Here is a 27,979-nt window from a genome sequence, read left to right on the forward strand (position 1 = left end):
TGCTGAGAGCAGGGCAAGGCTAGAGGCAGGGCAAAACCAGGCAAGCTCACTCCTGCCTCTCCGAGTGGAAATGCAGGAACAGAGGGTGCAATTAAGCATAATCAGATCTTGGCAAAGCAGGGACATGTGACATGTGGCGCTCTTTCAAGCCTCCTTCTCCCTCATCTGCCTCCACAGGGCTACAGAGCCTTGCCAAGGAATCAACATAGGAAGTGATTGGAGCGCCTGGGTGGCTCAGTCAGTTAAGCATCTGACTCGTGATTTCGGCTCAGGTCATGATCTCACGGTTGTGAGACGGACCCCCATGTCGGGCTTTGCACTGAGCGCGGAGCCTGCTTGGGATTCTCTCTCTCCCTCTCTCTTTGCTCCTTCCCTGCTTGCCTTCTCTGCCTCTCTGAATAAATAACGTTTTAAAAAACACATAGGAGTGGTTCCAGGCAGCTCCCCCAGACCCCTGGGTCATCCTCAAGGAAAGTAACTGGCTAGGAGGTGATGCAGAGAACAAAAGCACTGATATTGATCCCCTGTCGTAAACGAGAGAATGAGTCCAGAGTACCCAAATATCTACCTATCCCAGGGAGTTCTGAATCTCCGTTATGGGGCAGGCATTTGGATGTCTTTTCAGAACAGAAGCCTGCGATACCTATCACAGGTGGCTAATGAACATACAGGTCGCCGAGATTATAACTAACTGTACCTCTCAATTTCCATACTGGCTTAGTCAACTTTTTAGTTACTTTCTTCTAATTATACGCTTTTCTGTATAAAAAGTTTTCCTGCTTGTGAAACTAATATTTGCTCGTTGCAGAAAATGTGGAAAGTACAGTAAAGGAGAAAGAAGGAGAAGACACAGAAGGGGAAGAAAAATTACCCAAATTCCATCTCAAAGAGGCATCTTCTGTTAACATATTGGCATGTTTCTTTCCAGTGTTCTGTACATAGCTGAGATGAAACCATAGCTACAATTTTATATGCTATTTTTCTCCCTTAATATTATAACAAGAATTTTCCATGTTAGTTTTGGCGATGTTATTTTAATGGTACGTAATATTTTTGTATACTATAACAATTTACCATATATAAAATACTTGCAATGTTTATCATATGCCATACTATTTTACCATTTCCCTACTGTTGTACATTTACATTGTTTTGATAATTCTTGATATTATAAAAATAATGCTGGGACCAATTCTATTTAAAACTTTTGGGGTATTTTGTTTATTTTCTTAAGGTAGATTCCCAGAGGTAGAGTTACTAGGTCAAAGGCTGTCAACAAATTGCTTTCCAAAAAGCGGTCTACAGTTTCCACTCCCGGCCGTGCGTGCAAGCGCCCGCTTTCGCACACCCCGTGGGCACGGAGCACGGTGAGGGGCCGGCCGTGAAGCTCCAAGCACAGGCCCTCAGCCCTCAGGTAGGGCGTGGACTTGAACAATTTCCCGAAGTGGCGAATATGCCGACAGTACAGAAACTGCCTCATTTCAAGTGTGATTGTCCTGGGTGGTCCCAGGTTGAATCACCCTCGGCCTTGTCCCCTTCTAGGGATGGGCCTACGTGTGTTCAAGGGAAAGGGAATCTCAGCACCTCTTCCTGCAAACTCGCAATGATTTATGCCCCCGTGCTCCAAATGAAAACAGTGCCACTGCTTTAAATGTGGTCAGCCCTGAACACCGGGAAGGCCACTGACCTGTGAGTTGGCTCAGGACAAAGTCCAATAGAAAAGCTTCTTGTTGGTGCATAGGGGCACTTGTACCCCAATGTTTATAGCAGCACTCTCAACAATAGCCAAATTATGGAAAGAGCCTAAACGTCCATCAACTGATGAATGGATAAAGAAATTGTGGTTTATATACACAATGGAGTACTACGTGGCAATGAGAAAGAATGAAATATGGCCCTTTGTAGCGACATGGATGGAACTGGAGAGTGTAATGCTAAGTGAAATAAGCCATACAGAGAAAGACAGATACCATATGTTTTCACTCTTAGGTGGATCCTGAGAAACTTAACAGGAACCCATGGGGAGGGGAAGGAAAAAAAAAAGAGAGGTTAGAGTGGGAGAGAGCCAAAGCATAAGAGACTCTTAAAAACTGAGAACAAACTGAGGGCTGATGGGGGGTGGGAGGGAGGGGAGGGTGGGTGATGGGTATTGAGGAGGGCACCTTTTGGGATGAGCACTGGGTGTTGTATGGAAACCAATTTGACGATAAATTTCATATATTGAAAAAAAATAATAAAATAAAATAAAATAAAATAAAAAAAGAAAAGCTTCTTGTTGGGTGGAGACAATCTGGGAAGGTATGAACACCCACAGAGAAGGAAGGTCTCCAGAGCTGCTCTGACTTGGAATGACAATGAGTGGCTGTTCGGTCTTGACTGACGCGTCAGGGACCCCGAGACCCAGGGTGAGAAAGACCCTGGTGTTTCCTCTGGTGACGTCCAGGGACCTCTTTTTTTCTTGCAGCTTTGCAATAAGCCCCTGTCACTATCACACATTTCCCAAAGGGATCTGGCCATGGAACAGTTTTTGTGTTTATAGCAAAGTGAGAGCACGCGAGTTACAAATACAAGCTCTATCACGTGAACATTCGTGTAAATTCCACACTTGCAGGCAGATTGTTAGATAACACCATGAAAATGGGCTCTGTAGTTTTCCTACATAATACATCTTGAAAGGACAAAAAAGAAAAGCACCGGCTCACTTTCTTTGTTCGTTTTATGGAACTACCACCAGTACCTCACATAGCCGAATGCAGTTCAGAGTTCAAAACTCTGAACTGAAGTAATCAGGCCACGTCTTTTCTGTCGTGGCCTGAAAGAACTCACTTCTGACCCGATCTTATAGGCAAAACAACACACAAAGAAGCCCTGTCACCTGACTGTGTTAATTTGCATGTCTCTGCCTGAGCCTGTGGTTAAATATTTATTAGCTTTCCCTTGTGGAACACATCAACTCCTGCTCTTCGCTAGACTATGTCCCCAGGAGACCGGTGCCTAAAAGGACTAGCAATGCAACATGCACTATGAGATCTCGACCGGATCACAGATCAGCCCCTCCGTCCCCCCAGCTCTGGTCCAAGACCTCTGCTGGCCCCACAGTCATGATGCCACTTGGGAGTGATTGGCAGTGCAGTCAACGAACTTTCAGAACTAACAGGCTTGTAGTCTCACAGAACAGCAACCACGGCAGGATGTTCTATGAATTACATCACCCACTACTTGTTTTCAACACCTTCCACTCAAGATAATTTTGCTCCCAGGGACTCTGTCGTTAACTATCTCAGGTTTGAGTCTCACCGTGAAGCCGTCCTTGGTGGCCACACACCGAAGATAGTTTTATATCTTTAAAATTGTAATTGATTGTGTTCGCCGTCTGGACTTATTCTTCAATTACCCAAAGGTATTTTTGCCAAGTTGTACTTTATGTTCCCAAGACGGATGGTGACCCATTGTGTTTGGTTTTTGTGAATAATGTACAAAGATTACGATCTTTACGTAACAGTTAACGTTAACAGTCCCTAAAGTTGAACTAAACCACTTTCCAACCTTAAGAGCACGTATAGGATCTAAAATAAAAACATTTGCTTCCTGCATCAAGAACCAAGTGTTTCCAGTAGTCCAATTTGGGGGGGCGGGGCGCAGTGTGCTAAAATCCTTCTCGAGGGCATCATGTCTATAGGCTTCTCTCTGTTAATAATGCAACCTTGCTGGCAGGAAGCGCTCGGGAAGTATACATTCTCTTTCTTACTTCTTGTACTTTACCCATCAAACCAAATCTATGCGTGTTGGATCCTTCGTACTTTTGCGGTTTGCAAGCTTTTACTTCTGTATTTTAGAATGGAGCCAGTGCCACGAATGACTTAGGAAGGGTGAATCTCACGTGAGCTGCAAGTTGTATCTTCTTGACAAAAATCGCTGCTATCTGACTTTCCTGGCTAGTGAAAGTATACCTAAGAGGCACGAGGGTAAAGTTTGATCTACTAAAATATCCCACATATTGCAATATGGTGATCCCCGATTTGACTATCTGTTCCTGGTTAAAAGGTAGGAGGGTACAGTGTACTCCTGGCTTCCGTTCTAACACAGGAAAGAACTGTTGTGCACAGGAACTGCACACACTTCCCCACTCCGATTATCTCCACCTGCCCGCCTCCTGCACACCCACACTCCACGGGGGGCGTCCAACCAGACAGGGTGAGCCAGGAGATCTGGTCCCCCAGACTCTGCCTCTCTGTCCCTCATCTCCCTAGTCTTACTTCACTCCCCACCCCCAAAATCTCCCCACGTTCCAGGATTTTTTGGCTTTGTTCAAGCATTTGAAGATTAGATTAACAACATGAGGTTGCACTCCTACAACTCAGTAGCAAAAATAATAATAATAATAAATTAACCAATTAGAAAATAGGCAAAGGTGGGGCGCCTGGGTGGCTCAGTTTGTTGAGCATCCAACTCCTGGTTTTGGCTCAGGTCATGATCTCATGATTCGTGAGTTTGAGCCCCTCATCATGCTCTGTACTGACAGCGCGGAGCCTGCTTGGGATTCTCTCTCTCTCTCTCTCTCTCTCTCTCTCTCTCTCTCCCTCTCTCTCTCTCTCTCTCTCCCTTCCTCTCCATCCCCCACTCACACGCACACACTCTCTCTCCAAATAAATAAATAAATAAAATTTTTAAAAAATAGGCAAAGGACTTGAATAGACATTTCTCCCAAAAAAGACATACGAATGACCAATAAGTTTATGGGAAGGGAAATGCAAATCAAAACCACAATGATATATCACCTCACACCTCTTAGGATAGCTATTGTCAGAGACAAGTGCTGGCAAGGATACGGAGGAGAGAACCCTGCGCGCTGTTGGTAGGAATGTAAACTGTTGCAGCCCCTAGGGAAACAATATACAAGTTCCTCAAGAGATAAAAAAAAAAAATAGAACTACCATTTGATCCAGTAACCCCCCTTCTGGCTATAGATTCAAAGGAATTGAAATCTGGATCTTGAAGAGGTATCTGCACTGCCATGTTCATTGCAACACCGTTCACAATAGTCAAGATAAAGAAAGAACCTAAATGTCCATCGAGGGGCTAACAGGAAAAGAAAATGTGGTATATGCACACAGTGAAATATTATTCAGCCTTAAAAAGAAAAAAAAGGAAATTCTGCCATTTGCAACATGGATGGATGTGGAGGACATTACGCTAAGTGAAATAAGCCAGACACAGAAAGACCAATACTGCATGGTCTCACTTGTACGTGGGATCTAAAACAGCCAGACTCGTAGACGCATAGGGTGGAATTTCTGCTACCAGGGGCTGCCAGGGGCCGGGGGTGAGGAAACAGGGAGGTGTTGGTCAAAGGGCACAAAGTTTCAGTTACGGGACGAGATGAATAAGTCTCGTAGATGAATAAGTTCTGGGGATCTCTAACGGTACAACAGAAAGTCTATGAGTAACAATGCTGTTATTGTACGTTTAAAAATTTGCTAAGACAGTAGATCTTGTGTTACATGCTCTTAACACAAAAGGAAAAACAAAGCAACAAAGCAACAAATAAAAGAACATGAGTTTCCATTATTTCACTGTTTGAGGCCAGGGACACGAAGTGTTGTCACATAAATTATCATAGAACCAAAATAACTTAAGAAAGCAGAACAATAGCCATTTTTATTAAACGTGTAATGTATACGGCCCACATAAACAGCGCTGCCCTCACAGACCTCCACTGTTCTTTGTCAGTGACTCTCATTTTCATGACATTGATATGAGAAAGGCCCGGGAAAATTCTCAAGGCTGGTAAGAATATTTGTAGTCTGGTGGGGTGTTGATTCAACCCTGTTAGATAAAGCCACAAGAGTAGTAAGACCGGAAATTCTACCAAAGGCCATGTGGAAATGCTTTAGTCTAACACATTTGTCAAGACAGAAATTCAACTGAATAGACGGTGCTTAAATATTAGGAGGTAATTACATCACACCTAAATGTAATTAGAGATGAGCTTTTTTTTTAACTAACTTTGAAGCACGGAATCCTAGGCTTAGAAAGAATTTAGAAACCAGAAAATCTAACCTCCTTCCAGCTACAAGAATCCTTCCTCAGCATTGAAGACAGACACATTCATGTGGCCTTTAAATACTTTATGAGAGAAAAGAAGCCTTGTTTTGTGGGATGACCCTTTCTGTATGGGGGATAGGTCTATTAGAAAGCTCTTTTTTTTCACTATTTATTTTTTTTAATATTTATTTATTTTTGAAAAAGAGAGACAGAGTGAAAGTGGGGGAGGGGCAGAGAGAGAGAGGGAGACACAGAATCTGAAGCAGGCTCCAGGCTCCTGAGCTGTCAGCACAGAGCCTGACGCGGGGCTCGAACTCACAAGCTGTGAGATCATGACCTGAGCCAAAGTCGAAGTTTAACTGACTGAGCCAGCCAGATGCCCCTAGAAAGCTCTTTCTGATGGCAAGTCGAAATCTGCCCTACTGCGATGTCCACCCATCAGGCGGGGGCTGTTTGGAATATTAGGAACATTATCGGTTACTGAGCCAGACAGAGCTGGGTTTGATTCCAGGACCCACCATTTACTAGGTAAGCAGCCTTGTCCTGAGTCTATTTCCTGGCATATAGAACACTGTGATTCCTCTCCTGCATGTTAGTTGAGGACTGGAGATACTGTGCCTTAAGCAGATGGTGGCTCAGTAGATGGTGACTGGGGATAAACTTGCCCTGGGGATACCCTCCCTTTGCTCGGCTAAAATGCACAATCCTCTCAGAGATTCCTCAGGTCACGGTTGCCAGTGTTGCCTCCTGGCAGCTCTCCATGGTTCATTAAGGAAAGAATTCCTCCACATACATTCTGCCCATGAGCTCCTTCAGAGAGCATCACTTGAAAGAGAGCAGATAACGAATACCTATCTGTTGAACAGATTAACTCTAGAACACGCGGGGCAAACACCAAGGATAAAACGCACAGGCACTCCGTCTGCTCTGCCACCCAGACGCCGAGCAACAAGTCAGACCTGCACGTCCTGCTCCAACTTGATCTTGATCGTGTTGTACTCTTCGCAGTCCCACACCCGCTGCTTGTTCAGCTGCTTCTCATAGTCCTCTACCTTCTTGATGCGGCTCAGAAGATACTCCAGCTGAAGGCACAGGAAGACAAGGGAAAAGTCAGCCCTGTCCCTGCCCCGACTCAGGGGGCCTGACAAGCATGACACAGGGAAGGGTCTCAAAGTGTCATGGCCCTAGAGAGAGCTGGTCGGCCCTCAGAAGCTCCTGTGCCCCCAAGACTTTGTATTGTTTCACTTAATCTGGAGCTTCCTTACTTGAGAAACTCCAAGAGGAATGTTCCTTAAGAAATCAGACACGGGGGCGCCTGGGTGGCTCAGTCGGGTAAGTGTCCGAGTTCGGCTCAGGTCATGATCTTGCAATTTGTGAATTTGAGCCCCAGGTCGGACTCTGTGCTGATAGCTCGGAGCTTGCAGCCTATTTCACAGTGTGTGTGTGTGTCTCTCTCTGCCCCTCCCCGCCCCCCTCTCTCTCTCTCAAAAATAAACAAACATTAAAATTTTTTTAAAAAATAGAAATCAGACACAGACGCTGCGGTCAGACGTTTGTATTTCTCAAAAAGGACCCACTGGATCCGGGTCAAGCTATTTCTTTGTTCTTTGTGCCTCCCAAGTAAAGTGATAACCCCACACCCTTTTAAACATCTTAAAACATCTTGCTGGGCCACAGATATCCATGGCTGGAGTAGATGCCCAGGTTGAAAAGAAGAGAGCCACAGGACCATGGTATTCACCACCACCAGAGACAAATGTCACCACCAGAAGCAGCCACCATCCGCAGGGCCACACTGATTAACCATGAAGGGCAGTGGTAAGTGTCTGCCATGGCAATCCTCCCCAAGACACAGAAAGGCTAGCAAATTCAGTCCCAGGAGAAATTGTCCCAGCTCCATGGGTTGCCCTTGACGCGTCCGCCAGCCCCTCCCCTACCCGCCGCCCCTTTACCTCTTTGGCATTGTGAGCCTGCAGGGCCCGCTCCCATTTCTTCTTATTACTGGTCAGCAGTTCTCGTCGTTCCACCTCAAATGCTTTCTATGACCAAGAAGGAAGAGGGCCTGGTGTCTGTTTTGATTAGGCAGGTCTCACAGCATTAAACAACTCATAAGTAGTGGCACAGTCAGAGCCAAATGCAGACTTGCCAAGTCTCATGGAACCAAATGGCTATGGAAGGAGTTGCGTGTTAATTAGTGTTATCAAGTCTGGGCTTCACACAAATTTAGGGAGGAAATGTACCACCTGTCCTGTGGCTCAGTCGGTCTCTGAGGAAGGAGTGGAGGAAGGGCCGTGTGCCCTTGGTGGCAGTCACAGGGCAAAGCCTGGCATACAACTCAGTCATGCCCAGGGCCGCTGCACTGCTATGGCTGGGGTTCCCCCGAAAACAAAGGAGCATGTTGCTCACAAGGGGTAGGCCTGGGAATGCAGAAATGGGTCTATAATAATCCAAAGAGAGAAGTCTCCACCCTCTTGGCTCCCTTCCATTTTGGAAGGCCGGTCTCAATCTCAATCCTTAACATTTCATTCAAATTCAAAGTATTGATTTCTGAACCTGTGTGACCCCCCCGCTTTCCCATGCCCCAGCCCTGGCTTTCATAAATACAGCAAACAGCTCACATACCCCCCTCCTCCACTCTTCTTACCCTTACATGGTTTTATTTTCTTTCAAAGCACTAATCTCCACCTGTCCAAGGATATACTTAGCGATTTATCTGTTTGTGGTCTAGCTGTCTTCTACTAGAATACAGATTCCCTCGAGGACTTTGTTTTGTTCATAGCTGCATCCCCAGCCCCTGGTACAGTGCCTGGCATAGTAGCCACGTGAAGAATATTTGTTGGACGAGTGAACGAATGGGTAAATAAGTCAAGGGGCAGAAAGCAGAGGACAAGACAACCGGGCCCCTCCCAGATGTCCCGGACATCCCGGACAGACCCAGCTCTCCTCCCAGAAGGCAGTTCGTTCACACCCCGTTACCTCAATGGAACTGAGCTCCTGACGGAAGGTTTTCATCACATTCTTCACTTGCTCTTCCATCCTCTCCAGGAGCAGGCAGATGTCATCTGACTGCTTCTTCAAATCCTTCACATACTGGTCATCTTTTGTTTTTAACTCCTAGAAAAGAGCATGCCAAAGGTTGGTCACAAAGTGAGACGAAAGCAAGAGGTGCCAAGCACGCTCCACCTGGACCTCGCTCGTCAATATTCGAGAACACTAGGAATCGCAACTGTACAAAGCAAAAGTGGCTTCAGAAGAATCTGAGGACGCCTGGGAGAAGGCACAGGCAGATGGACCAGAGTGGCCTCAGCACGGGGCAAAGCCCGAATGAGCAGCACGGGATCTAACCATCCGTGACCACTTGCTGCAAATCTCCCCGTAAGCTCCCAGAGAGCTAAGGCATCCCAGCTGAGCCATTAACACCCAGGTTCCAGCACGGGAGCACAGCTCCCGCAGACTAAGCTCCATTCCTTAACTGAGAAGACGAAACCTGAAAGAGCATTCGCTATGAACGTACGTCTTTCAAAGGTCACCAGTGATTCTCAAATTGCTAAAAAGCTTTTCCCTCTGGGTGAGTTTGTTGCCCGAGGTGTGCGACAATCTGAGTAATGAAGTAAGACCTCCACATTCTTCCATTCAGGAAGAGCAAACCAATAAGGCAGTCAATTCCCCCCATCAGAGCCCACGTGGCTGGGGGCGAGGGGCCCCGGACCCTTGCCTGCTGTAACTCGCCGATAAGCTTGTTCTTGTCTTCTATCAGCCCGGCGCAGTGCACCTGCTGGGTGTTGAGCATGTCCCACAGGTCCTGGGGAATTCTCTTCCGTTTGCCCTCCTCCCACTTCATGGTGATTTCATCAAATTTGTCCTGGCTGGTCTTGACTTCGTTCTCCAGCTTTTCAAGTCTGCAAATACAAACACGCTCGCCACGCCAGCCCAGCTGTGGCCCTACCTCCAGCTAGGGCAGGCGGGTTCTCGAGAGTCTGTAATACGAGATCCAGGTACCAAGCACTGCCTCCAGATACCCTCACCCACAATCAAACCAGGCTGTCAGTAATCTTCTTTAAGTTTAACGCTTGACTATCAGTAAGAGATCAAATAAACAAAGCAGCACATTACAAAAACAGATCAACCTTAAAGCTATACCTACTTACACACACACACACACACACACACACACACACACGCAGATCAAGAGTCACTTTGCCACATCCCTCTGTGACACACACACTTGATCTCTGGGGTCGTACAGCTTGTGTTCAAGGCCTGACTTTGCTACTGAGTGACTCTCAACTTTAGACAAGTCACTTAACCTCTGCAAGCTGCATTTTTCTCACCTGTGAAATGGAGAGGATGAAAAAAATCTTTCACTCGGCTGCTGTGGCATTAAGTGAGGTGATGCTCAGCACAGGTGCTCAGCACGACAGTCCCCACATTATTATTTTTGATTATCAACATGACCTCAAGTGTCTGGCCATTCCTCTCCCAAATTTAAAAAAAAAATTTTTAATGTTTGAGAGACAGAGAGAGAGAGAGACAGAGTGCAAGCGGGGCAGGGCAGAGAGAGAGGCAGACACAGAATCCAAAGCAGGCTCTGAGCCGTCAGCACAGAGCCTGAACTCGCAAACTGTGAGACGATGACCTGAGCCGAAGTCCGACGCTTAACTGACTGAGTCACCCCGGTGCCCCTCCTCTCCCAAATTATTAAGAAATGAATAGCGGGACACACAAACAGGGAAACTCTACAATTAGCAATGGAGAATAGGGATGGCCTTTCCAGAAATTCCAAAGAGACTCTGTGATGGAGTATTCTGAGGATGGGACCAGACCGAAAGAAGAAGGCATGAAGGCTGAGAGACGAGACCCCTCCTGAGCACAGGCGCTAGGACAGATGCAGAGACTCTCTGTCTACCTTAACCACACTGTGAGCCTATGAGACTGCCTCCAAACAACAGTTCAAACCCCTGAGGGACAGGAATCACCACTGAACCATTTCGTGCTCCCCTTTCTCCTTCCTTCCGAGCTAGAGCACAGAGAACACGTTACATTGCACTTGACTTTTTTCCTCAGAAAATGAAAAAGAGCCGGGTCATCTTTCGAAAAACCCACACTGATCCTGTAACTCTGCCACCTAAAACCTTCAGTTTTTCTGGGGCGCCTGGGTGGCTCAGTCGGTTAAGCGTCTGACTTCAGCTCAGGTCACGATCTCGCGGTTCGTGAGTTCGAGCCCTGCATCGGGCTCTGTGCTGTTGGCTCGGAGCCTGGAGCCTGCTTCGGACTCTGTGTCTCCCTCTCTCTCTGCCCCTCCCCCTGCTCGCAGTCTGTCTATCTCTCAAAAATAAATAAACATTAAAAGAATTATATTTTTAAAAAAGACCTTCAGTTTTTCCTCAGTGGTCACAGATCAAAGCCTAACTCTTTGGCAGGGCTGGGAATCAACCAAGTCAGTTCCGGCCACAGCCCAAGAGAGGCAGAGGGAAGGTCAAGAATAAAGTCACCAACTGTATACTGGTAAAGCTAGTCAAGTTGCTGACAGAATTCCTTATGCTGGACAACTAAAAATCTTGTTAAGATCATACTGTGTATGTACTCGTGGACATGAGCCACAATGGTCCGGTGGGGAAAGGAGGAAGAAGGGAGGAAAGCAAGGAAGGAGGAACGGAAGGGATTCCGAAGGGGCCGTAAAAGGATTCTACTAGACTGTTCGACACAGCCGCTTTCCCATAACTGGGGAGAATTCGGGGAGCCACAGAGGAGATGCCCTCATGTCCCCAGGCTGCAGAGCACGGGGTGGGGGGTCCTCACCTCTGACGCCTTATCTCCCCTTCTTCCACTCTCCTGTGGATCTCCCTGATATCCGCGGCCACCTGGATATTTGTCACCAGCTCAGTGCCACAGAGCAGCAGCTTCGCCAGTTTCTGAAAACAGGTAAGAATTTACGGAATTGGAAACACTTTGCACAACTGTCTGCAGCCGTTCTATGCAGCCACGCAGGGATCAAAAGCTACCTTAAGACCCTTAAGAGTAGCGTCTATTTGGCAATCCATTTCCCTCAGGACGTTTGGGGTGTGGTGTCAGGGCTGACGATTTCACAGCACACGTGACTCCGGAGGCACCGCTGTGTATTCTCGTTAGAGTGTGGACCAGCCAACCTGCACGCCGGCGGGTCCTCCGGGCGCATCTCAGCACTCGCCCCCCCGTACGCCTCCAAAGTGGGTGACACGGCCAGGGGTCTTTCTGAGAATTCAGCGGGAGGGGTGAGGCAGAAAATGGCAGTCATCCTCCGACATCCCTCCTCTTCTTTGAGTAACAGAACCCCCGACATTAGGTGGACATTTGGCCTTCCCAAGTGGATACACTTCCCAACCTCCTCTGCCGCTAGAATACAGTCCGATCAACAGGACACGAGCCCGAGTGATGTGTGCCGCTTCTGAATCGTGCGGTGAAGGGAGGAGGCGTACCCTCTGCTGCCCCGTCCCCCCATCTCCCGAGCTGGCGTGTGGTGCTCGAGTACGACGCGATGGGCAGATGAAAGCCACCTAAGGACAGGCAGGAGATGAGGGCCCCAGTATCCAGGAACCCCCATATCAGCCCTGGACAGTGTACTTATGCTCCGAACTATTAAGTAAGGCAAGGGAATGAGCTTCCAGGTTTCAGCTCATGTTACGTGGGATCTTCTGAGAGTCTCTGAAACAGGAGAGAACCACTGAGGCTGGCCGCCCCGCTGTCACCAATAATGGCTCAGGAAGTTTGCGATTCGGACCCCCCCCCCCCCAAAAAAAAACTCCCTCTTTGAATTCCACACTCCGTGTCTTTACTCCTGGCCTTTGGGTGACCACGCACTTTCAACAAAAAGTTCAGGTATCCTTAGGCTATGCCTGGGTTTTTCCAAGTCCGTTTTGGAACTCATAAATTCTCCAGCTCTCAAATCGTTTCTGAACGAGAACCAATAAACATCACCGCACGAAGGAGTCATTGAGACGATCAGAGGTTCTATCTCATCTCATCCTTCTAAAGACATCTGGAAATGCACTTTTACTGAATACAGAACGGAGCCTTCACCTAGATATCCGGGGTATTCCAGACTTTTTTTTAAATGGCTGCAGTTTTATCACTGGTACCAAATGGTTTTCCACGCCTACGGAAGTAAAGGCTTTCCTGTAGTTTTGAGCGATTCTCTGTTGCCTGCTCAGACGATGTAAACATGAGAAATTTCTGCATCGAGTATCTCAGACTCAAAGTAAAACTGAAAATGCTACAGTCACCAACAGATCAACAGACACAGGAAAAGCTAAAACTGTCATTTTCAGATGATACGATTCTATATGTAAAAAATAAACACACAAACAAAAGAAACCGCAGGTAAACTCTTAGAATTAACAAGTGAATTTGACAGGGTTAACTGAACATCAGGTCACTATATAAAAACCAACTGTACTTTTATTCGGGCGCCTGGGTAGCTCAGTCTTAAGGTTAAGCATTCAGCTCAGGTCATGATCTCGCAGTTTGTGAGTTTGAGCCCCGCGTCAGGCTCTGTGCTGACAGCTCAGAGCCTGGAGCCTGCTTTGGATTCTGTGTCTCTCTCTTTCTCTGCCCTTCCCCCACTCACGCTCTGTCACTCTGTCTCTCTCAAAAATAAATAAACATTAAAAAAATTAAAAAAAAACAATTGTACTTTTATATACCAGCAGTAAAGAGTTATAGCCTCAACACAGTGTGTGAAACATTGTTGAGCAAAATTGAAGAATACCTAAATAAGTGGAGGGCTATTTTATACTCATGGATCACAAATCTCATTGTCGATATTAATTCTTTCCCAAATTGATCTATAGATTCCATCTGACCTCAATTAAAATCCCAGCAAGTTTTTTGGTGGCAATTGACAAGCTGATTTGTAAAATTTATATGGAAATCCAGAGGTTCAAGACTAGCCAAAACAATCTTGAAGAACCACAAAGCTGGAGGGCCTACCTTACCAGATGTCAAGATCTGTCATAAGGCTACAGTAGTTAAAATCATGTGGAATTGTAATAAAGTCGGACAAATAGGCCAATAGAACAGAATACAGAATCTAGAAACAAACCCACACATGTGATCGCCTGATTCACAACAAAGATGGGGAAAATGATGCAGTGGGGAAAGGATGATACATTCTTTTTCTTCTTCTTCTTCTTTTTTTTTTTTAGGATGATCTTTTCAATAAATGGTGCTGGGTCCATTAAAAATCCATAAACAAAGCAGTGAACTTTGAGCCTGACCTTTACACCACATACAAAAATCAATTCTAGGGGCGCCTGGGTGGCTCAGTCGGTTAAGCGTCCAACTTCGGCTCAGGTCATGATCTCACGGTCTGTGAGTTCGAGCCCCGCATCGGGCTCTGTGCTGACAGCTCAGAGCCTGGAGCCTGTTTCTGGTTCTGTGTCTCCCTCTCTCTCTGACCCTCCCCCGTTCATGCTCTGTCTCTCTCTGTCTCAAAAATAAACATTAAAAAAAAATCAATTCTAGATAGATTATGGACCAAAATGTAAATGATAGAACAATAAAGCTGCTAAGAGAAAACTTGGAAAGACATCTTTATAAAATTGGAGCAGACCAAGATTAAACAGGAAACAAAAGAATCACCAGTTAAAAATGATTGATAAGGTGCAAAGCCAATGACAGGGGCCCTTCCTGTCCAAGTCTTAGGGCAAAACTGGTGATTAATATCTGGATATTGAGGAAGGGAGCATTTTGGTTTTTATACATTTCTTTTCTATGCCAACACGTTACATGACTTAAGTCCAAGTGAAAGGGAGCCGGAGAAACTACTAATGAAAACAGTATTATCTCTTCTGGTTTACGCTCAAAGAGTGCTCAGGATGAACTGCGTATCGGTAGTTTCAAGATCCTATCGGTAGAAACTGTAACAGTACATTCCAGATTAATACAATATCCTTTTTATCCTAACCAGCAATGCCCAGAGATCCTCGACCCTTTGATGAAGTAACATCAGTAAAAACACATGGCGTGACTCTATTTCACAGGAAGCACCCGATCTGGAACAAAAGCACACAGCACTGCGGTCTTCTTTCCACGGCCGTAAAGTATCTTATCCTTAACACCATACCGTGCAGTGCTCTCCGTGTATCTCTATGCTCTGTTATGACCTGCAGTAAGTTGAATATTTTTTTTCTCCAAGCGCACTTCGATTTCTGCCAGGAATCATCTCTCTCCTCTCTGTTTTTATCAGTCCCACTTTTTTTCCCAAGACGCAGCTCAAATCCCACTTTCTCCATATAACCTTTCCCAATCAGCCCCCCCTTGGGGAGCCCTCCTCCTTACCCCAATTCCTACAGTCCCAGTGCCTCTGATATTCACTTAGCAATTAATTAAATGCAGCACTTTGCCAGTTTTGCTTGCTGTTTGCAACTGTTGTTTATTCTTCCTGCACCTCTTGTTCCAAGTCCTTTATTAAGTATCCCAGGAGCCCTGACATTGCCGTGGGAGAGCCATCAATAAATTTCTTTTTATATGGAGTCCGAGCTCTGTACTACTCCACAGGCATACAGAGTTTACACACTGGGGACACTGCAGGCACACACATTTGAAGTCACAGAAGGGAGAAAATGGTCTAAAATTAAAGGCGTGGCACAAAGAAGTATTGGACGTGTATCAAGTTGGGACTTGAGATGGTCTTGAAATATGGGAAGGCATCCTGATGAGAGGAGATGAGAAAAGAAGGGTAGAGGAGAGGGGGGAAGAGAGGAGGGGAGGGGCTTAGCGTTCTGGATGATCAGAGGCACACAACCGGAAGACCAGAGCCCCACTGGAGGTCAGCGAGTGGATCAGCCAAGCCAGAGCCAAGGCTCAAGGTAGGTACCAGTGGGACCGAAGACTGTGAAATTAGTTTGGGATCGACTAGGGTGGGAACGGTAGGCCCTGAATGGGCAGCCTAAACATTTGGACTTGAGCTTAAGAACAGTCCATCAGATAACATGAAAGCTCACTCCTAGAGAGCTCTCAAAACGGGAAAGGTTCAAATTCACTTCCGCCTACAGGCAGGAACATGGGATCTCTATTGAGATTCTTCTAGCAAAGTACGAAAGCCATGACAACACACCCAGCTCCCTAGTGTCACAGGCTGATGGGACCCATGCGCCACCCAGCTCATACCAGTCTGCTTTCTTCTTTCTGCTTGTAGCTCTTGCTTTGATCTTCCTCACTCTCTTTCTTTCCATCTAAATATTCTCCAAGCGCTTCCCTATGATGGGAGACAGTGGAAAAACTGAAGTTATTTCTAGTACGTAGATTCTATATTTAGAGTTTCCACAGTACGTCACGCCATATACAAAAATACATCCCACATGGATAAAAAGTTAAATATTTTTAAAACACGCAATTATAAAAACACTAGAAGTAAACACAGGAGGGAACCCATCTGAGAATAAGACTAAAGGCGGGGGGAGGGAAATTGAAAGACTTTACTTCCTAACATTTAAAACTCTTCTTGAAAATGAAGGCATAAACCGGTAAAAGATACTTAACAAAATTTTGCCACCTAGAAAAATAGTATGGGCTCCTTCAAATCAATACAAAAAAGATAAAATACCAATTAGAAAAACCGGCAAAGGATGTGGACAAGGATTTTACAGAAGAAACACATATAGTAAACAGACATTTGGGAATATGTTCGACTTCACGCAGAACCAGAGAAATGAAATTGAAAAGCCTGTGAGGTATTATTTCTCTCCATATCAGACGAGAAAAGATTTTTTTTATTTATTTTATTTTTTATTTTTTAAAATTTACATCCAAATTAGTTAGCATATAGTGCAACAATGATTTCAGGAGTGGATTCCTTAGGGTCCCTTACCTATTTAGCCCATCCCCCCTCCCACAACCCCTCCAGCAACCCTCCGTCTGTTCTCCATAATTATGAGTCTCTTGTGTTTTGTCCCCCTCCGTTTTTATATTATTTTTGTTTCCCTTCCCTTATGTTCATCTGTTTTGTCTCTTAAAGTCCTCCTATGAGTGAAGTCATAGGATTTTTGTCTTTCTCTGACTAATTTCACTTAGCATGATACCCTCCAGTTCCAGCTACGTAGTTGCAAATGGAAAAATTTCATTCTTTTTTTTTTTTAACATTTATTTATTTTTGAGACAGAGAGAGACAGAGCATGAACAGGGGAGGAGCAGAGAGAGAGGGAGACACAGAATCTGAAATGGGCTCCAGGCTCTGAGCTGTCAGCACCAGAGCCCGATGCAGGGCTCGAACTCACGGACTGTGAGATCATGACCTGAGCCGAAGTTGGACGCTTAACCGACTGAGCCACCCAGGCGCCCCAAGATTTCATTCTTTTTGATTGCCGAGTAATATTCCAGTGTGTGTGTGTGTGTGTGTGTGTGTGTGTGTGTGTGTGTGTGTGTGTATCTCTTTATCCATTCATCCATCCACATCTTCTTTATCCATTCATCCATCGATGGACATTTGGGCTCTTTCCATACTTTGGCTATTGTTGATAGTGCTGCTATAAACATGGGGGTGCATGTGTCCCTTCGAAACAGCACACCTGTATCCCGTGGATAAATGCTTAGTAGTGCAGTTGCTGGGTTGTAGGGTAGTTCTATTTTTAGTTTTTTGAGGAACCTCCATACTGTTTTCCAGAGTGGCTGCACCAGCTTGCATTCCCATCAGACGAGAAAAGATTTAAAAGGTGATTAATAACATCAGGTGTGGGCTATGGTGTGGGTGCCCAACTATTCTTATCACTCCACGGCTGAGGGTGTGAACTGTAACAGTGTGTCTAAAAGGTGCCTTGGCAAGATTTATCGCAAACTTAAATATGCCTCCCCTCTGACCCAACCATCAAGAATTCTCTACAGGAAGAACTCGAAGAATTCTGTGCAAGTACTCTGAGAAACGTGCAGAATGATTATTACAGCCCTGACTACACTAGAAGGAATATGGAAACATTCTTACACACATATCAATACCCGCCTGTTTAAGAGTTTAGGAGCCAATAGAAGAAAGTATTTTGTAGCCTATAAAGAGCACTATGTGATATCTAGCAGTAAGCAAAGATGTCCACAATAGTTAAGTAAAAAGAGCCAGTTGTAGAACAATATGCAAACTATAACATCAATTTTCTTTTTAAAGTAGGCTTATGTACACATAGGAATATTTTTGGAAGGTGACAGTAGTTATTTAAGGAAAGGGAACTTTACTGAGGACTTCTATTTTCTATATTTTTGTATTACTTGAATTTTACAGTGTGTATGTGTGTGTGCGTGTGTGTTAATCAGAAAATGAGACCAAAGCGGAGGGGGTGAAACAAGGTTCTAGATTATGGGCTTCTTTAGAGGAGGCATGGGGGCATGACCCCACCAACCACACCATTACAGCATGGAGGTCCACTCTCTCCTCTGGCGAACAGTGACCACCAGGACTCCCAGTACTGCCTTAAGACAAATGATGGGGCACCTGGGTGGATCAGTTGGTTAAGTCCATGACTCTTGATTTTGGCTCAGGTCATGACCTCAGGGTTCATGAGATCGAGCCCCGCATTAGGTTCTTCCATGACAGCGTGGAGCTTGCCTGGGATTCTCTCTCTCCCTCTCTCCCTGCCCCTCCCCTACTTGTGCATGCTCTCTCCCTCTCTCTCTCTCTCTCTCAAAATAAATAAACAACCTTTTTAAAAATCCTCTAAAAAAAAAAAAGAAAGAAAAATGAAACCATCATCTTAGCATCTCATCCACAATGAAATAAGCAGATCCCTTTGTCTCATTTTTTCTTGATTTTTTAAATGTCTATTTTTGAGAGATAGGGAGGGAGAGAGGGACAGAGAGAGAAAGAGGGAGAGAGAGAGAGAGCATAAGGGGAGGGGCAGAGAGAGACGGAGACAGAGAATCTGAAGCAGGCTCCAGGCTCTGAGCTGGCAGCACAGAGCCAGACACGGGACTCAAACCCACAGACCAGGAGATCATGACCTGACCTGAAATCAAGAGTCAGACACTTAATGACTGAGTCACCCAAGAGCCCCTTTTTTCTTTTCTTTTTTTTTTTTTTAAATGTTTACTTATTTATTTTGAAGGAGAAAGAGGGAGAGAAAGAAAGAGATGTAGGACAGAGGAAGAGAAAGAATCCCAAGCAGGCTTCACACTCAGCTCAGAGCCCAACTCCAGGCTCGATCTCGTGAGCCACAACATGACCTGAGCTGAAATCAAGAGTCAGATGTTCAATGACATATCAGATAAAGGGCTAGTATCCAAAATCTATAAAGAACTCACCAAACTCCACACCCGAAAAACAAACAATCCAGTGAAGAAATGGGAAAAAGACATGAATAGACACTTTTCTAAAGAAGACATCCAGATGGCCAACAGGCACATGAAAAGATGCTCAACGTCACTCATCAGGGAAATACAAATCAAAACCACACTCAGATGTCACCTCACGCCAGTCAGAGTGGCTAAAATGAACAAATCAGGAAACTATAGATGCTGGCGAGGATGTGGAGAAACAGGAACCCTCTGGCACTGCTGGTGGGAATGCAAACTGGTACAGCCACTCTGGAAAACAGTGTGGAGGTGCCTCAAAAGATTAAAAATAGATCTACCCTACGACCCAGCAATAGCACTGCTAGGAATCTACCCAAGGGATACAGGAGTGCTGATGCATAGGGGCACTTGTACCCCAATGTTTATAGCAGCACTTTCAACAATAGCCAAATTATGGAAAGAGCCTAAATGTACTTCAACTGATGAATGGATAAAGAAGATGTGGTGTATATATACAGTGGAATACTACTTGGCAGTGAGAAAGAATGAAACCATGCCATTTGCAGCAATGTGGATGGAACCTGGAGGGTATTATGTTAAGTGAAATAAGTCAGGCAGAGAAAGACAGATACCATATGTTTTCACTCATATGTAGATCCTGAGAAACTTAGCAGAAGATCATGGGGGAGTGGAAGGGGGAAAAAAAGTTACAGAGAGGGAAGGAGGCAAACCATAAGAGACTCTTAAATACAGAGAACAAACTGAGGGTTGATGGGGGTTGGGGTAGAGGGGAAAGTGGGTGATGGGCATTGAGGAGGGCACCTGTTGGGATGAGCACTGGGTATTGTATGAAAACCAATATGACAATAAATTATATACATATAAAATAAAATAAAAAGAATTTAAAAAATGCTCAACGAACTGAGTCATCCAGGCGACTCTTAAATTTTTTCCGTAATACTGACTTCCATTTCCACTCCCTTGTTCAAAGTTCAGCACAGCGCTACATAGTGTTACATCATTTTTGAAATCTGCAGTTGAGATACCACCACCCCCCAACTCCAAATCGAACCAAAAACTCATTTTCTTTCTTGTCATTTCATTCACTTCCCTGTTCTTATTGAACCTACTCTTTGCCATTACTAAGAAAACTGTTCCATTTTACTCAGGTCTTCAGACGTTGCAGGTTAATGGCTTTCCCATTATCAGACAAAATGCACTCATTCTCTTGACTTTCTACTTAAACCACCAATTAATTACCAACTCTATTTAAAAAGCCTTCCAACAACTTCCTGAAGCAAAGACCAGTGCTCCAGAAAGAAAAATAACTATGCTACCAACTCTTATTACCTAGTTTTAACGTGAATCCCATTGCTTCCTTTTACTTATCATTTTTAACTTTCCTAGCACTGCACTGCCCAATATGGTAGCCACTGTCCAATATGGTAGCCGGCTGATCCAAACCGAAATATGCTGTGAGTATAAAATACAAACTACATGGATTTTGGAGACTTTGAATGAAAAACAAACAAAAAAAGCAAACTATCTCAATATGATTTATACTGATCACATGTTAAAACAATATTTTTATATAGAAGATTAAATAAAACAAATTACAAAATTTAATTTCACCTCTTTTGTTCACTTTAATGGGGCTACTAGAAAAATTTTTTGTTTTGTTTTGTGTTTTGAGAAATTTACTTATAAGCTTGGTTCAGCAGAAAATTTTAATTACATATGTGGCTCATATTGTATGCCTTTTTTTAAAAGTTTATTTATTTATTTTGAGAGAGAGAACAAGCGGGGTAGGAGTGAGAAAGAAGGGAGAGAGAAAATCCCAAGCAGGCTCTGCACCACCAGCACAGAGCCCCATGCGGGGCTCGAACTCATGAACCGTGAGATCATGACCTGAGCTGCAAGTTGGTTGCTCAACCAACTGAGCCACCCAGACACCCCTCATGTTGTATTTCTATTGTTTGATGCTGACCTAGCATATTCCAATGGAGTTGTCCCAGGCTTCTCTCTCCTCGGGTTTGAGTGGAATCCCTCTTTCGGGAAACTGCTTCCTCACTGCTGCCATACATGTGGTCTCAATGGAGCTGCCACCTTCTTGAATATCCCACCTCCTGACCAATCAAAGTCCCTTCTCAGGAGTAAAAAACTTGGAACTTCATTGATTGTTTGGCTGGGTTGGAAATCATTGCTACTTCAAAAACCTGAAGTCGCCCTGTTTCTTAATCCTTTCTTTGCATGTGACAGTTGTTTCCACTCTGGAAACTCGTAGGCTCCTTCTCTTGGTTCTCAGTGCTCTTGAAGCCACTGCCTCGGCCCCTCCAGCCACCTTAGTAGTCTTTACATTTTAGCAAGCTCCTTTAGCCTGAGTGATCGATTAAACTTTTCTTTGTGTATCTATAGATTATGCATTGCATTGTTTCCTAGAAAGACTCTGGACCAAACCCTCTCACACAACCTTCCCCCACCCCTCCACCCCAGGCACCACCTCTGACCTCTCACTGCCATGATAACGTCTAGCTGGTACCATTGCGTCTGCTTGCAATGAAGAAGTGTTAGAGACCACTGTGTTCTCCTTTTACTGATTCACTGCGCTAAAATCTTTGGGCCAGGCAGAAACCTAAGGTGGTTTTTGAACTAGAGTCTGCCCTCTCCCCAGGTGGCCAGCCCTCTGAATAAAGCTCATATTCTTTTCCAATCAAAACTTGTCTCTTGAGTATTGGCTTTTCAAGCTACAGGCAGCTGAAACTTGGGTTTTTTTGGTAACACTGAACTTTCTCGATGGTGTGCCTGTGCGTGGGTCTACTTTCAGCCATTGGCTGCACATTTTCAGTCAGGTGTTCCCCACCAGCTGGAAAACTCATAAACTTCAGTTCTAATAAATTTTCTCAAATACTTTCAGTGATAATTTCCTCCCCTCTGTTTGCTCTGCCCTTTCTTTAAGGATCCAGAAAGGAGATCCTAGGGGCACCTGGGTGGCTCAGTTGGTTAAGTGTTCGACTTTGGCTCAGGTCATGATCTCATGGTTTGGTTCTCGAGTCTGAACCACTCATCAGGCTCTCTGCTGTCAGCGCAGAGCCCCCTTTGGATCCTCTGGCCCTTCTCTCTCTGCCTCTCCCCCACTCACACTCTCTCTCCCTTTCGCTCAAAAATAAACACTTAAAGAATAGAAAGAAATACTAGATCTCCTGGACTAGTCCTCTAATTTTCAAAAATCTTTTTTTCTACTAGTTTCTCTATTTGCTCTATCTTCTATGTGATTCCACGACCTTTACTTCCCAACCCTTCTAGAGTTTTCCATTTCTATCACATTTTTCAATTTCTAAGAGCTCTATTTTGTTCTTTCAACAGCATCCCATTCTTGTTCCATGGTTGCAATATCATTTCTTTTTTCTCCTTGGATCATCTTAATGATAGGCTGTTGCATCAGTATTGACTGCCCTTTCTTCCTACATAGTCTCAAGTTCCTCTGAGTTGTTTTTTCTGTGTGTTCATTTTGGTGTCTACCTTTTATGGTAAAGACTTTCCTCAGACATCTAGAAGTCATTGGCTACCTTACCCCCATAAGACTGAAAAGCTGAACGAAAGCTCTGAATGCAAGGGTGTAGCTTAACAGTGAACTTCAGTGCAGGACGATCTACTTGGATGGCCTGGTGTGCAAATCTGGCTTTCAGTGCCTTTAAATCCTTCCTTGCAGGCTGCTCAGGTTCTACAGAGAGATGTCAATCTCCTGCCTGCGAGGTGAAGCTCCAACTGCCCAAATTTCCGGAATGGGCAGAAGGAAAGCAAGGTCTCATCTCCAGTGTGCACATGGTCACAGAACCCCCTTGCTTATTTTTTTAATTCTTTTTTATTTGAGAGAAAGAGAGTGGGTGTGTGTGAGCAGGAGAGGGGGGCAGGAGAGAGAGATTGAGAGAGAGAGAGAGAGAGAGAGAGAGAGAGAGAGAGAGAGAGAGAGAGAATCTTAAGTAGGCTCTATGCTCGGCCAGACACAGAGCTCGATCCCATGACTCTGGTATCATGACCTGAGCCAAAATCAAGAGTCAGACGCTCAGCCGACTGAGCCACCCAGGTGCCCCCCTTTGCTTTGAGGACAATGCTCTTGCCTCTTCTCTGTCCAGCATGCCCCAAACCACAGATCCTCCATTTTACTTCCTCCAGACTCCCAGTCTTTTGTGCAAGGTGGGGAAAAGGTTCTTGACACCCAACTATTAACTTTCCAAACCTTATTTTAGTCCCCTTCTTCTCCTCTACTTCCATATGAAGGTGATGCTTCCGATCTCCTGGCCTTTTGCAGACTTACTGCAGAGTAAATCAAGGGGGTGCTCAGCTTTCCTCACTACCAGTTTATATTTCCATATTCTTGAATCTGCTAAGCCATCTACCATCTGTCCTTATGCTTCTCAGCTCCCGAAGTGTTGTTGCTGTTGAGTCCTTCTGTTTTGCTTGACTTCGTGGGTTTATGTCTTTTTTATTTAATCCCTTTAAATGTCACGCTAATGGAGTTTTGATAGAGATCCAAGATAAATGTATGTGTTCCATCTGTCATTTTTACTCCAGAATCACATCTCCCAGGAATTTCAAATTTCAACCGAGACGGTAGAGATTGGGATTTTCAGGAGCTTTAGCCTATTAATTCTGTTATTTTTATATGACATTCGATTCTATTAACAGCTTCTTCCCAAAAGCTCCACCTCCGTGGCATATCAAGACCCAAGCAATTAGGGCAGTGGGCACCAGAGGCAGTCAAGGAGCCTCTAAATAATTTAAAACAACACAAGGGACTAAAAGTCTGCTTTTTATTACCAGCACGTGCCAGGAACAAAACAAGATCAGTGATAAAAACACTCTTTTCTGAAAAATCTTTTGTTGCTCTAAGTTCTAAACAATTTCTGCAGTTACTGTTGACTTTTAATAATATATGTGTAGGCTTCGATATAACACCTTTCTATCTGTTATCCTTTAAACTAACAAGGAAGTTAATTCACAGAACATGGAGAAGGAGAATAGAGTTGGCCTGTGACAGCCATGCACGTAGCCGAGTTAGCTCAGTTCTGCCATTTATGTACAATCATTCTCTACATCTTGCGGAATTCTTTTGAAAACACTTGTGGAAACTTTTCTTCGTGTTTTTTTCTTCCTCCCCCTCTCCGCCGCCAAAAAAAAAAAAAAAAATACATTAACATAATTAAAAGGTATTGATCCATTACTATTTTCTTATTTCGTATTGCGAATTTTACTTTTATTTGTAGAATTATTTTGCTGGCCTGTTTATATTCATAGTTCAGTCAAAGAAAACGTTCACTGTCTGCTTTTCTTTCCAGGCTATTATTATTAGCTGTGTTATAAAAATTACCGGCTCCAGGTGTTAAATTAGGTGCACATCACTTATTTTCCACGAGCACCAACTGGCCCTTCTGTGTCGTCCTTATAAAATGAAGACAGCCCTTTGCCAGAGTTTCCTTTTCTATCCATTTCTAAATGCAGACCTTTCCTAGGGCGTGGCCTGAGCTCTCTTCTCATCTCTTTTTATCCTCTTTTCCAGTGTAATTTAATCCATTCCCATGGTTTTAAATACAATCATAATGCTACTGACTCTTTTAACTGACATCCCTAATCCAGAATCCTCTTCTGAGTTTAAGACCCACGTCCAACTGTCTAATGGACCTCTAGGTTTTAATGCCTTCCCCAAATCCAGCTTCACTTAATATGTCCAAAGCCAAACTCTTGATTTCCAAAACCTGCCTCACTTTCCCCATCACTGTCTTCATTATCTCAATAAAAGGCACTACCATCTACTTAGCCATTCTTGTTTTTCCCCCGATCTCTGACCAGCATATCCAAAATCAGTAAATCCAGGAAATTTAAGCTCTAAAATATGTCTTGAGTAACATCCGCTTTCTCTCCAAACCCACTGCCACTAACTAGTCCAGACCAGCCATCCCTCACCTGGACCAATGCAACTGCTTCCCAACTGGTCTCCTTACTTGCACTTCTGGCTTCTCCAACTATTCCCTCAAAGAGCAACCAGAGTGACCTTAACATACTTAGAAATTTGAGAAATTCCCACATTAGTCCTTGACCTGTAAGAGTTATCATGGCAGGGAAGGACAAATGGACACCTCTACAACTGCACCTGAGTACAATCAAAAACCAGAAGTGGGGGGGAGGGGGGTATGGTGGGTGTTAGTGTCACCCTTAGGGATCTCAAGGATGCAGGAGGGGTGGTCCCTATCAAGTCTCCATTTAAGTCATGGGTCTGGCCACTGCAAACACTGGATGGCTCTGAGAAAATGATTGTCAATACTGCAAGTTCACCCAAGTAGCAGCCCTGATTGCTGCTGCCACACAAGTGTGGTATCTTTGCTAGAGCAGATTAGAGTGGCCTTAGGTACATACAAGGTGGCCGCTGACCGGGCCAAATGTATTATTTTCTACCTCAATCGGGAAAAGGGATCAGGAAGTTCACATTTACATGGAATAGATAATAATGTATACTCATATAATCCTCACATTCACAGGGTCATGTTAATTCTAATCGCTGTCAAAATATAGTCTGAATAGATCAGGACCATCTAGATATCCCACAAAACATCACACGGATCCAATACATTCAGACTGGCAGGTGAGTCAAATATGACCCACCTGTTTTTGTAGGGCTCACAAGCAAAGAATGCATTTTACACTTTTTAATGGTTAAAGAAAAAGATCAGATGAATAGGCAGAGCACAAAGGACTTTTAGGGCATTGAAACTATTCTGTATGACATTATAATGGTAGATACTTGTCACTCCGTCTTTGTCCAAATCCACAGAACACCAAGAGTGAATTATAATGTAAACTATGAACACCGGGTAATGATGATGTGTCAATGCAAGTTCATCATTTGTAACAAAGGTACCACTCTGGTGGGGGATGTTGATAGTGGGACAGGCTGTGCGTGTGTGGAGGCAGAAGGTATATGGGAAATTCCTGTGCTTTCCATTCAATTTTGCTGTGAGCCTAAAATTTCTCTTAAAAAGTGAAGCTTACTAACGTAGAAAAGCAAGATCAAAATACTAAGAATGTTTTGTGACACATGAACATTACACGACATTCAAATTTTAGTGTCCATAAATAAAGTTTTGTTGGAACACAGCCACACCACTCTGGGCCCCTTGTGTCCAATAGCCAGCAGACAAGAAGTCACCATGGTAGGGTAGCTGACCCCGAGCAGCAGGACAAGGTATAAGTGCTGTTAGGCAATGAAGGTGTTCAGGAATTCAGAAGATTATGCAGGTGCCTCTTGGCACCCCCTTATGACAGCCCGCTGTGTCTGTGAACGGACAGGTGCAACAACCCTAGCCTGAGAAGGTCATGATTATCAGTCTCAGACCCTTCAGGAACAAGGGAACGAGGTTGTGTGTCACACAACCAGATAAGCCCCTGGGACCAACAGAAGTGACAGCTGAGGTCCACTCCAGAAACGCATGTGGAAGGCAGGCAGGTTGGGATGGAAGGAGGAAAGACCTCTGAGGGCAGGTCACGGACGGCCTGTGTCTTCAGTGTATTGCTCACAGTGCATGGCACAGCAGCGTCTCAATAAAAGTGCTGAAGGGACTATTATTTCCGTCTTTGACTTTACAGGTGTATCGAATGTCTTAATATCCCATACTTTGCTTGAACCCTCTGGAAGAAACTTTTCCTATTTCATCGAGAAACAAGTCCCGCTCACACGTGGGGCCCGCCGGCCCCTCCCCGCAGGACCTCCCGCCCCAGGAAGGCGCCCGCCTCGTCCCCGCCCTGCGACGCCGTCACCCCGGGCGCTCAGCTGCGGACCCGCCCGGACCCCCGGCTCACCGCCTCCGGGCTTCCAGGCGCGCCGCGATGCGGAGACGCCGGGCCTGGATCCGCTCCTGAGGGTTGTCGGAGTGTATGGACGGCCCGAGAATCGGGGTGGACGAGTGTTCCTCCTCCTTCTCCAGGGCCCCCAAGGGCCCCGGCGGATTCATGGCAGGTGCCTCCCGCCGCAGGCAGCTGCCTAAGAACACCGCGAGACCACCGCCCGGTTGCCAGCAACAAGCCGTTGCCAGGGTGCAGTCACCTGACCCGCAGCTGGAGTGCGCGCGGGCCTCCTCAGGCTCCGCCTACCGGCATCCAGAACGTGGTGCCAGTTGGTGGTTTTTACCCTGGAGATAATGCGCCTGAGGCTCTACCTTGGAGGGGTGAAAATTACATCACTCAGCCCTGTACAAATAGCGCCTAGCGTAACACCTAATGTGTAGTAAGTGCTCAACCAGTGTTTGCTGAATGACAGGTACACAGATGTATCTGTATGCTCACTGCAGTTATTATATTAAAAAACTGGCATGACCCCAAAGTCCATCCATCAGTAAGGGAACTGATCCAGCTTTCATTGGATAGAAGCCAATGCAGCCACCAAGAATGGGGCTGACCTAGAAAGGCATAAAGCTGTATTACATGAGGGAGAGATGCAGCCCAGTATATGGAATGTGATCTAAATTTTACTTGAAATATATATAGTACCGACAGGAGAAAAATGAACACAAAGCAGGGCCAATATCAAGTTACTGCCTGTGTTCTCTTCTAGGATCTTTATGGTTTCAGTTCTCACATTTAGGTCTTTAGTCCAGTTTGAATTTATTTTTGTGTGTGGTGCAATAAAGTGGTC

General features: G+C 45.0%; 1 protein-coding gene across 1 annotated transcript in view; it reads right to left on the reverse strand.

Annotated features, from left to right (window-relative positions):
* The window catches only part of DRC1 (dynein regulatory complex subunit 1), a 41,929-nt gene extending 14,583 nt beyond the window's left edge, over positions 1-27,346 (reverse strand). The window contains exons 1-7 of the mRNA XM_042982337.1: positions 27,148-27,346; positions 16,192-16,279; positions 11,845-11,957; positions 9,761-9,944; positions 9,022-9,159; positions 7,998-8,084; positions 7,005-7,127 (exon numbers count right to left, since the gene is read on the reverse strand). Coding sequence (XP_042838271.1) covers positions 7,005-7,127; positions 7,998-8,084; positions 9,022-9,159; positions 9,761-9,944; positions 11,845-11,957; positions 16,192-16,279; positions 27,148-27,299 — 885 coding nt within the window. The 5' untranslated portion in view covers positions 27,300-27,346. The remainder of the gene's footprint in view (positions 1-7,004; positions 7,128-7,997; positions 8,085-9,021; positions 9,160-9,760; positions 9,945-11,844; positions 11,958-16,191; positions 16,280-27,147) is intronic.
* Positions 27,347-27,979: the final 633 nt, after the last annotated feature.

Source organism: Panthera tigris, chromosome A3 (assembly GCF_018350195.1).
Source record: "Panthera tigris isolate Pti1 chromosome A3, P.tigris_Pti1_mat1.1, whole genome shotgun sequence".
Taxonomy (NCBI): Eukaryota; Metazoa; Chordata; class Mammalia; order Carnivora; family Felidae; genus Panthera; species Panthera tigris.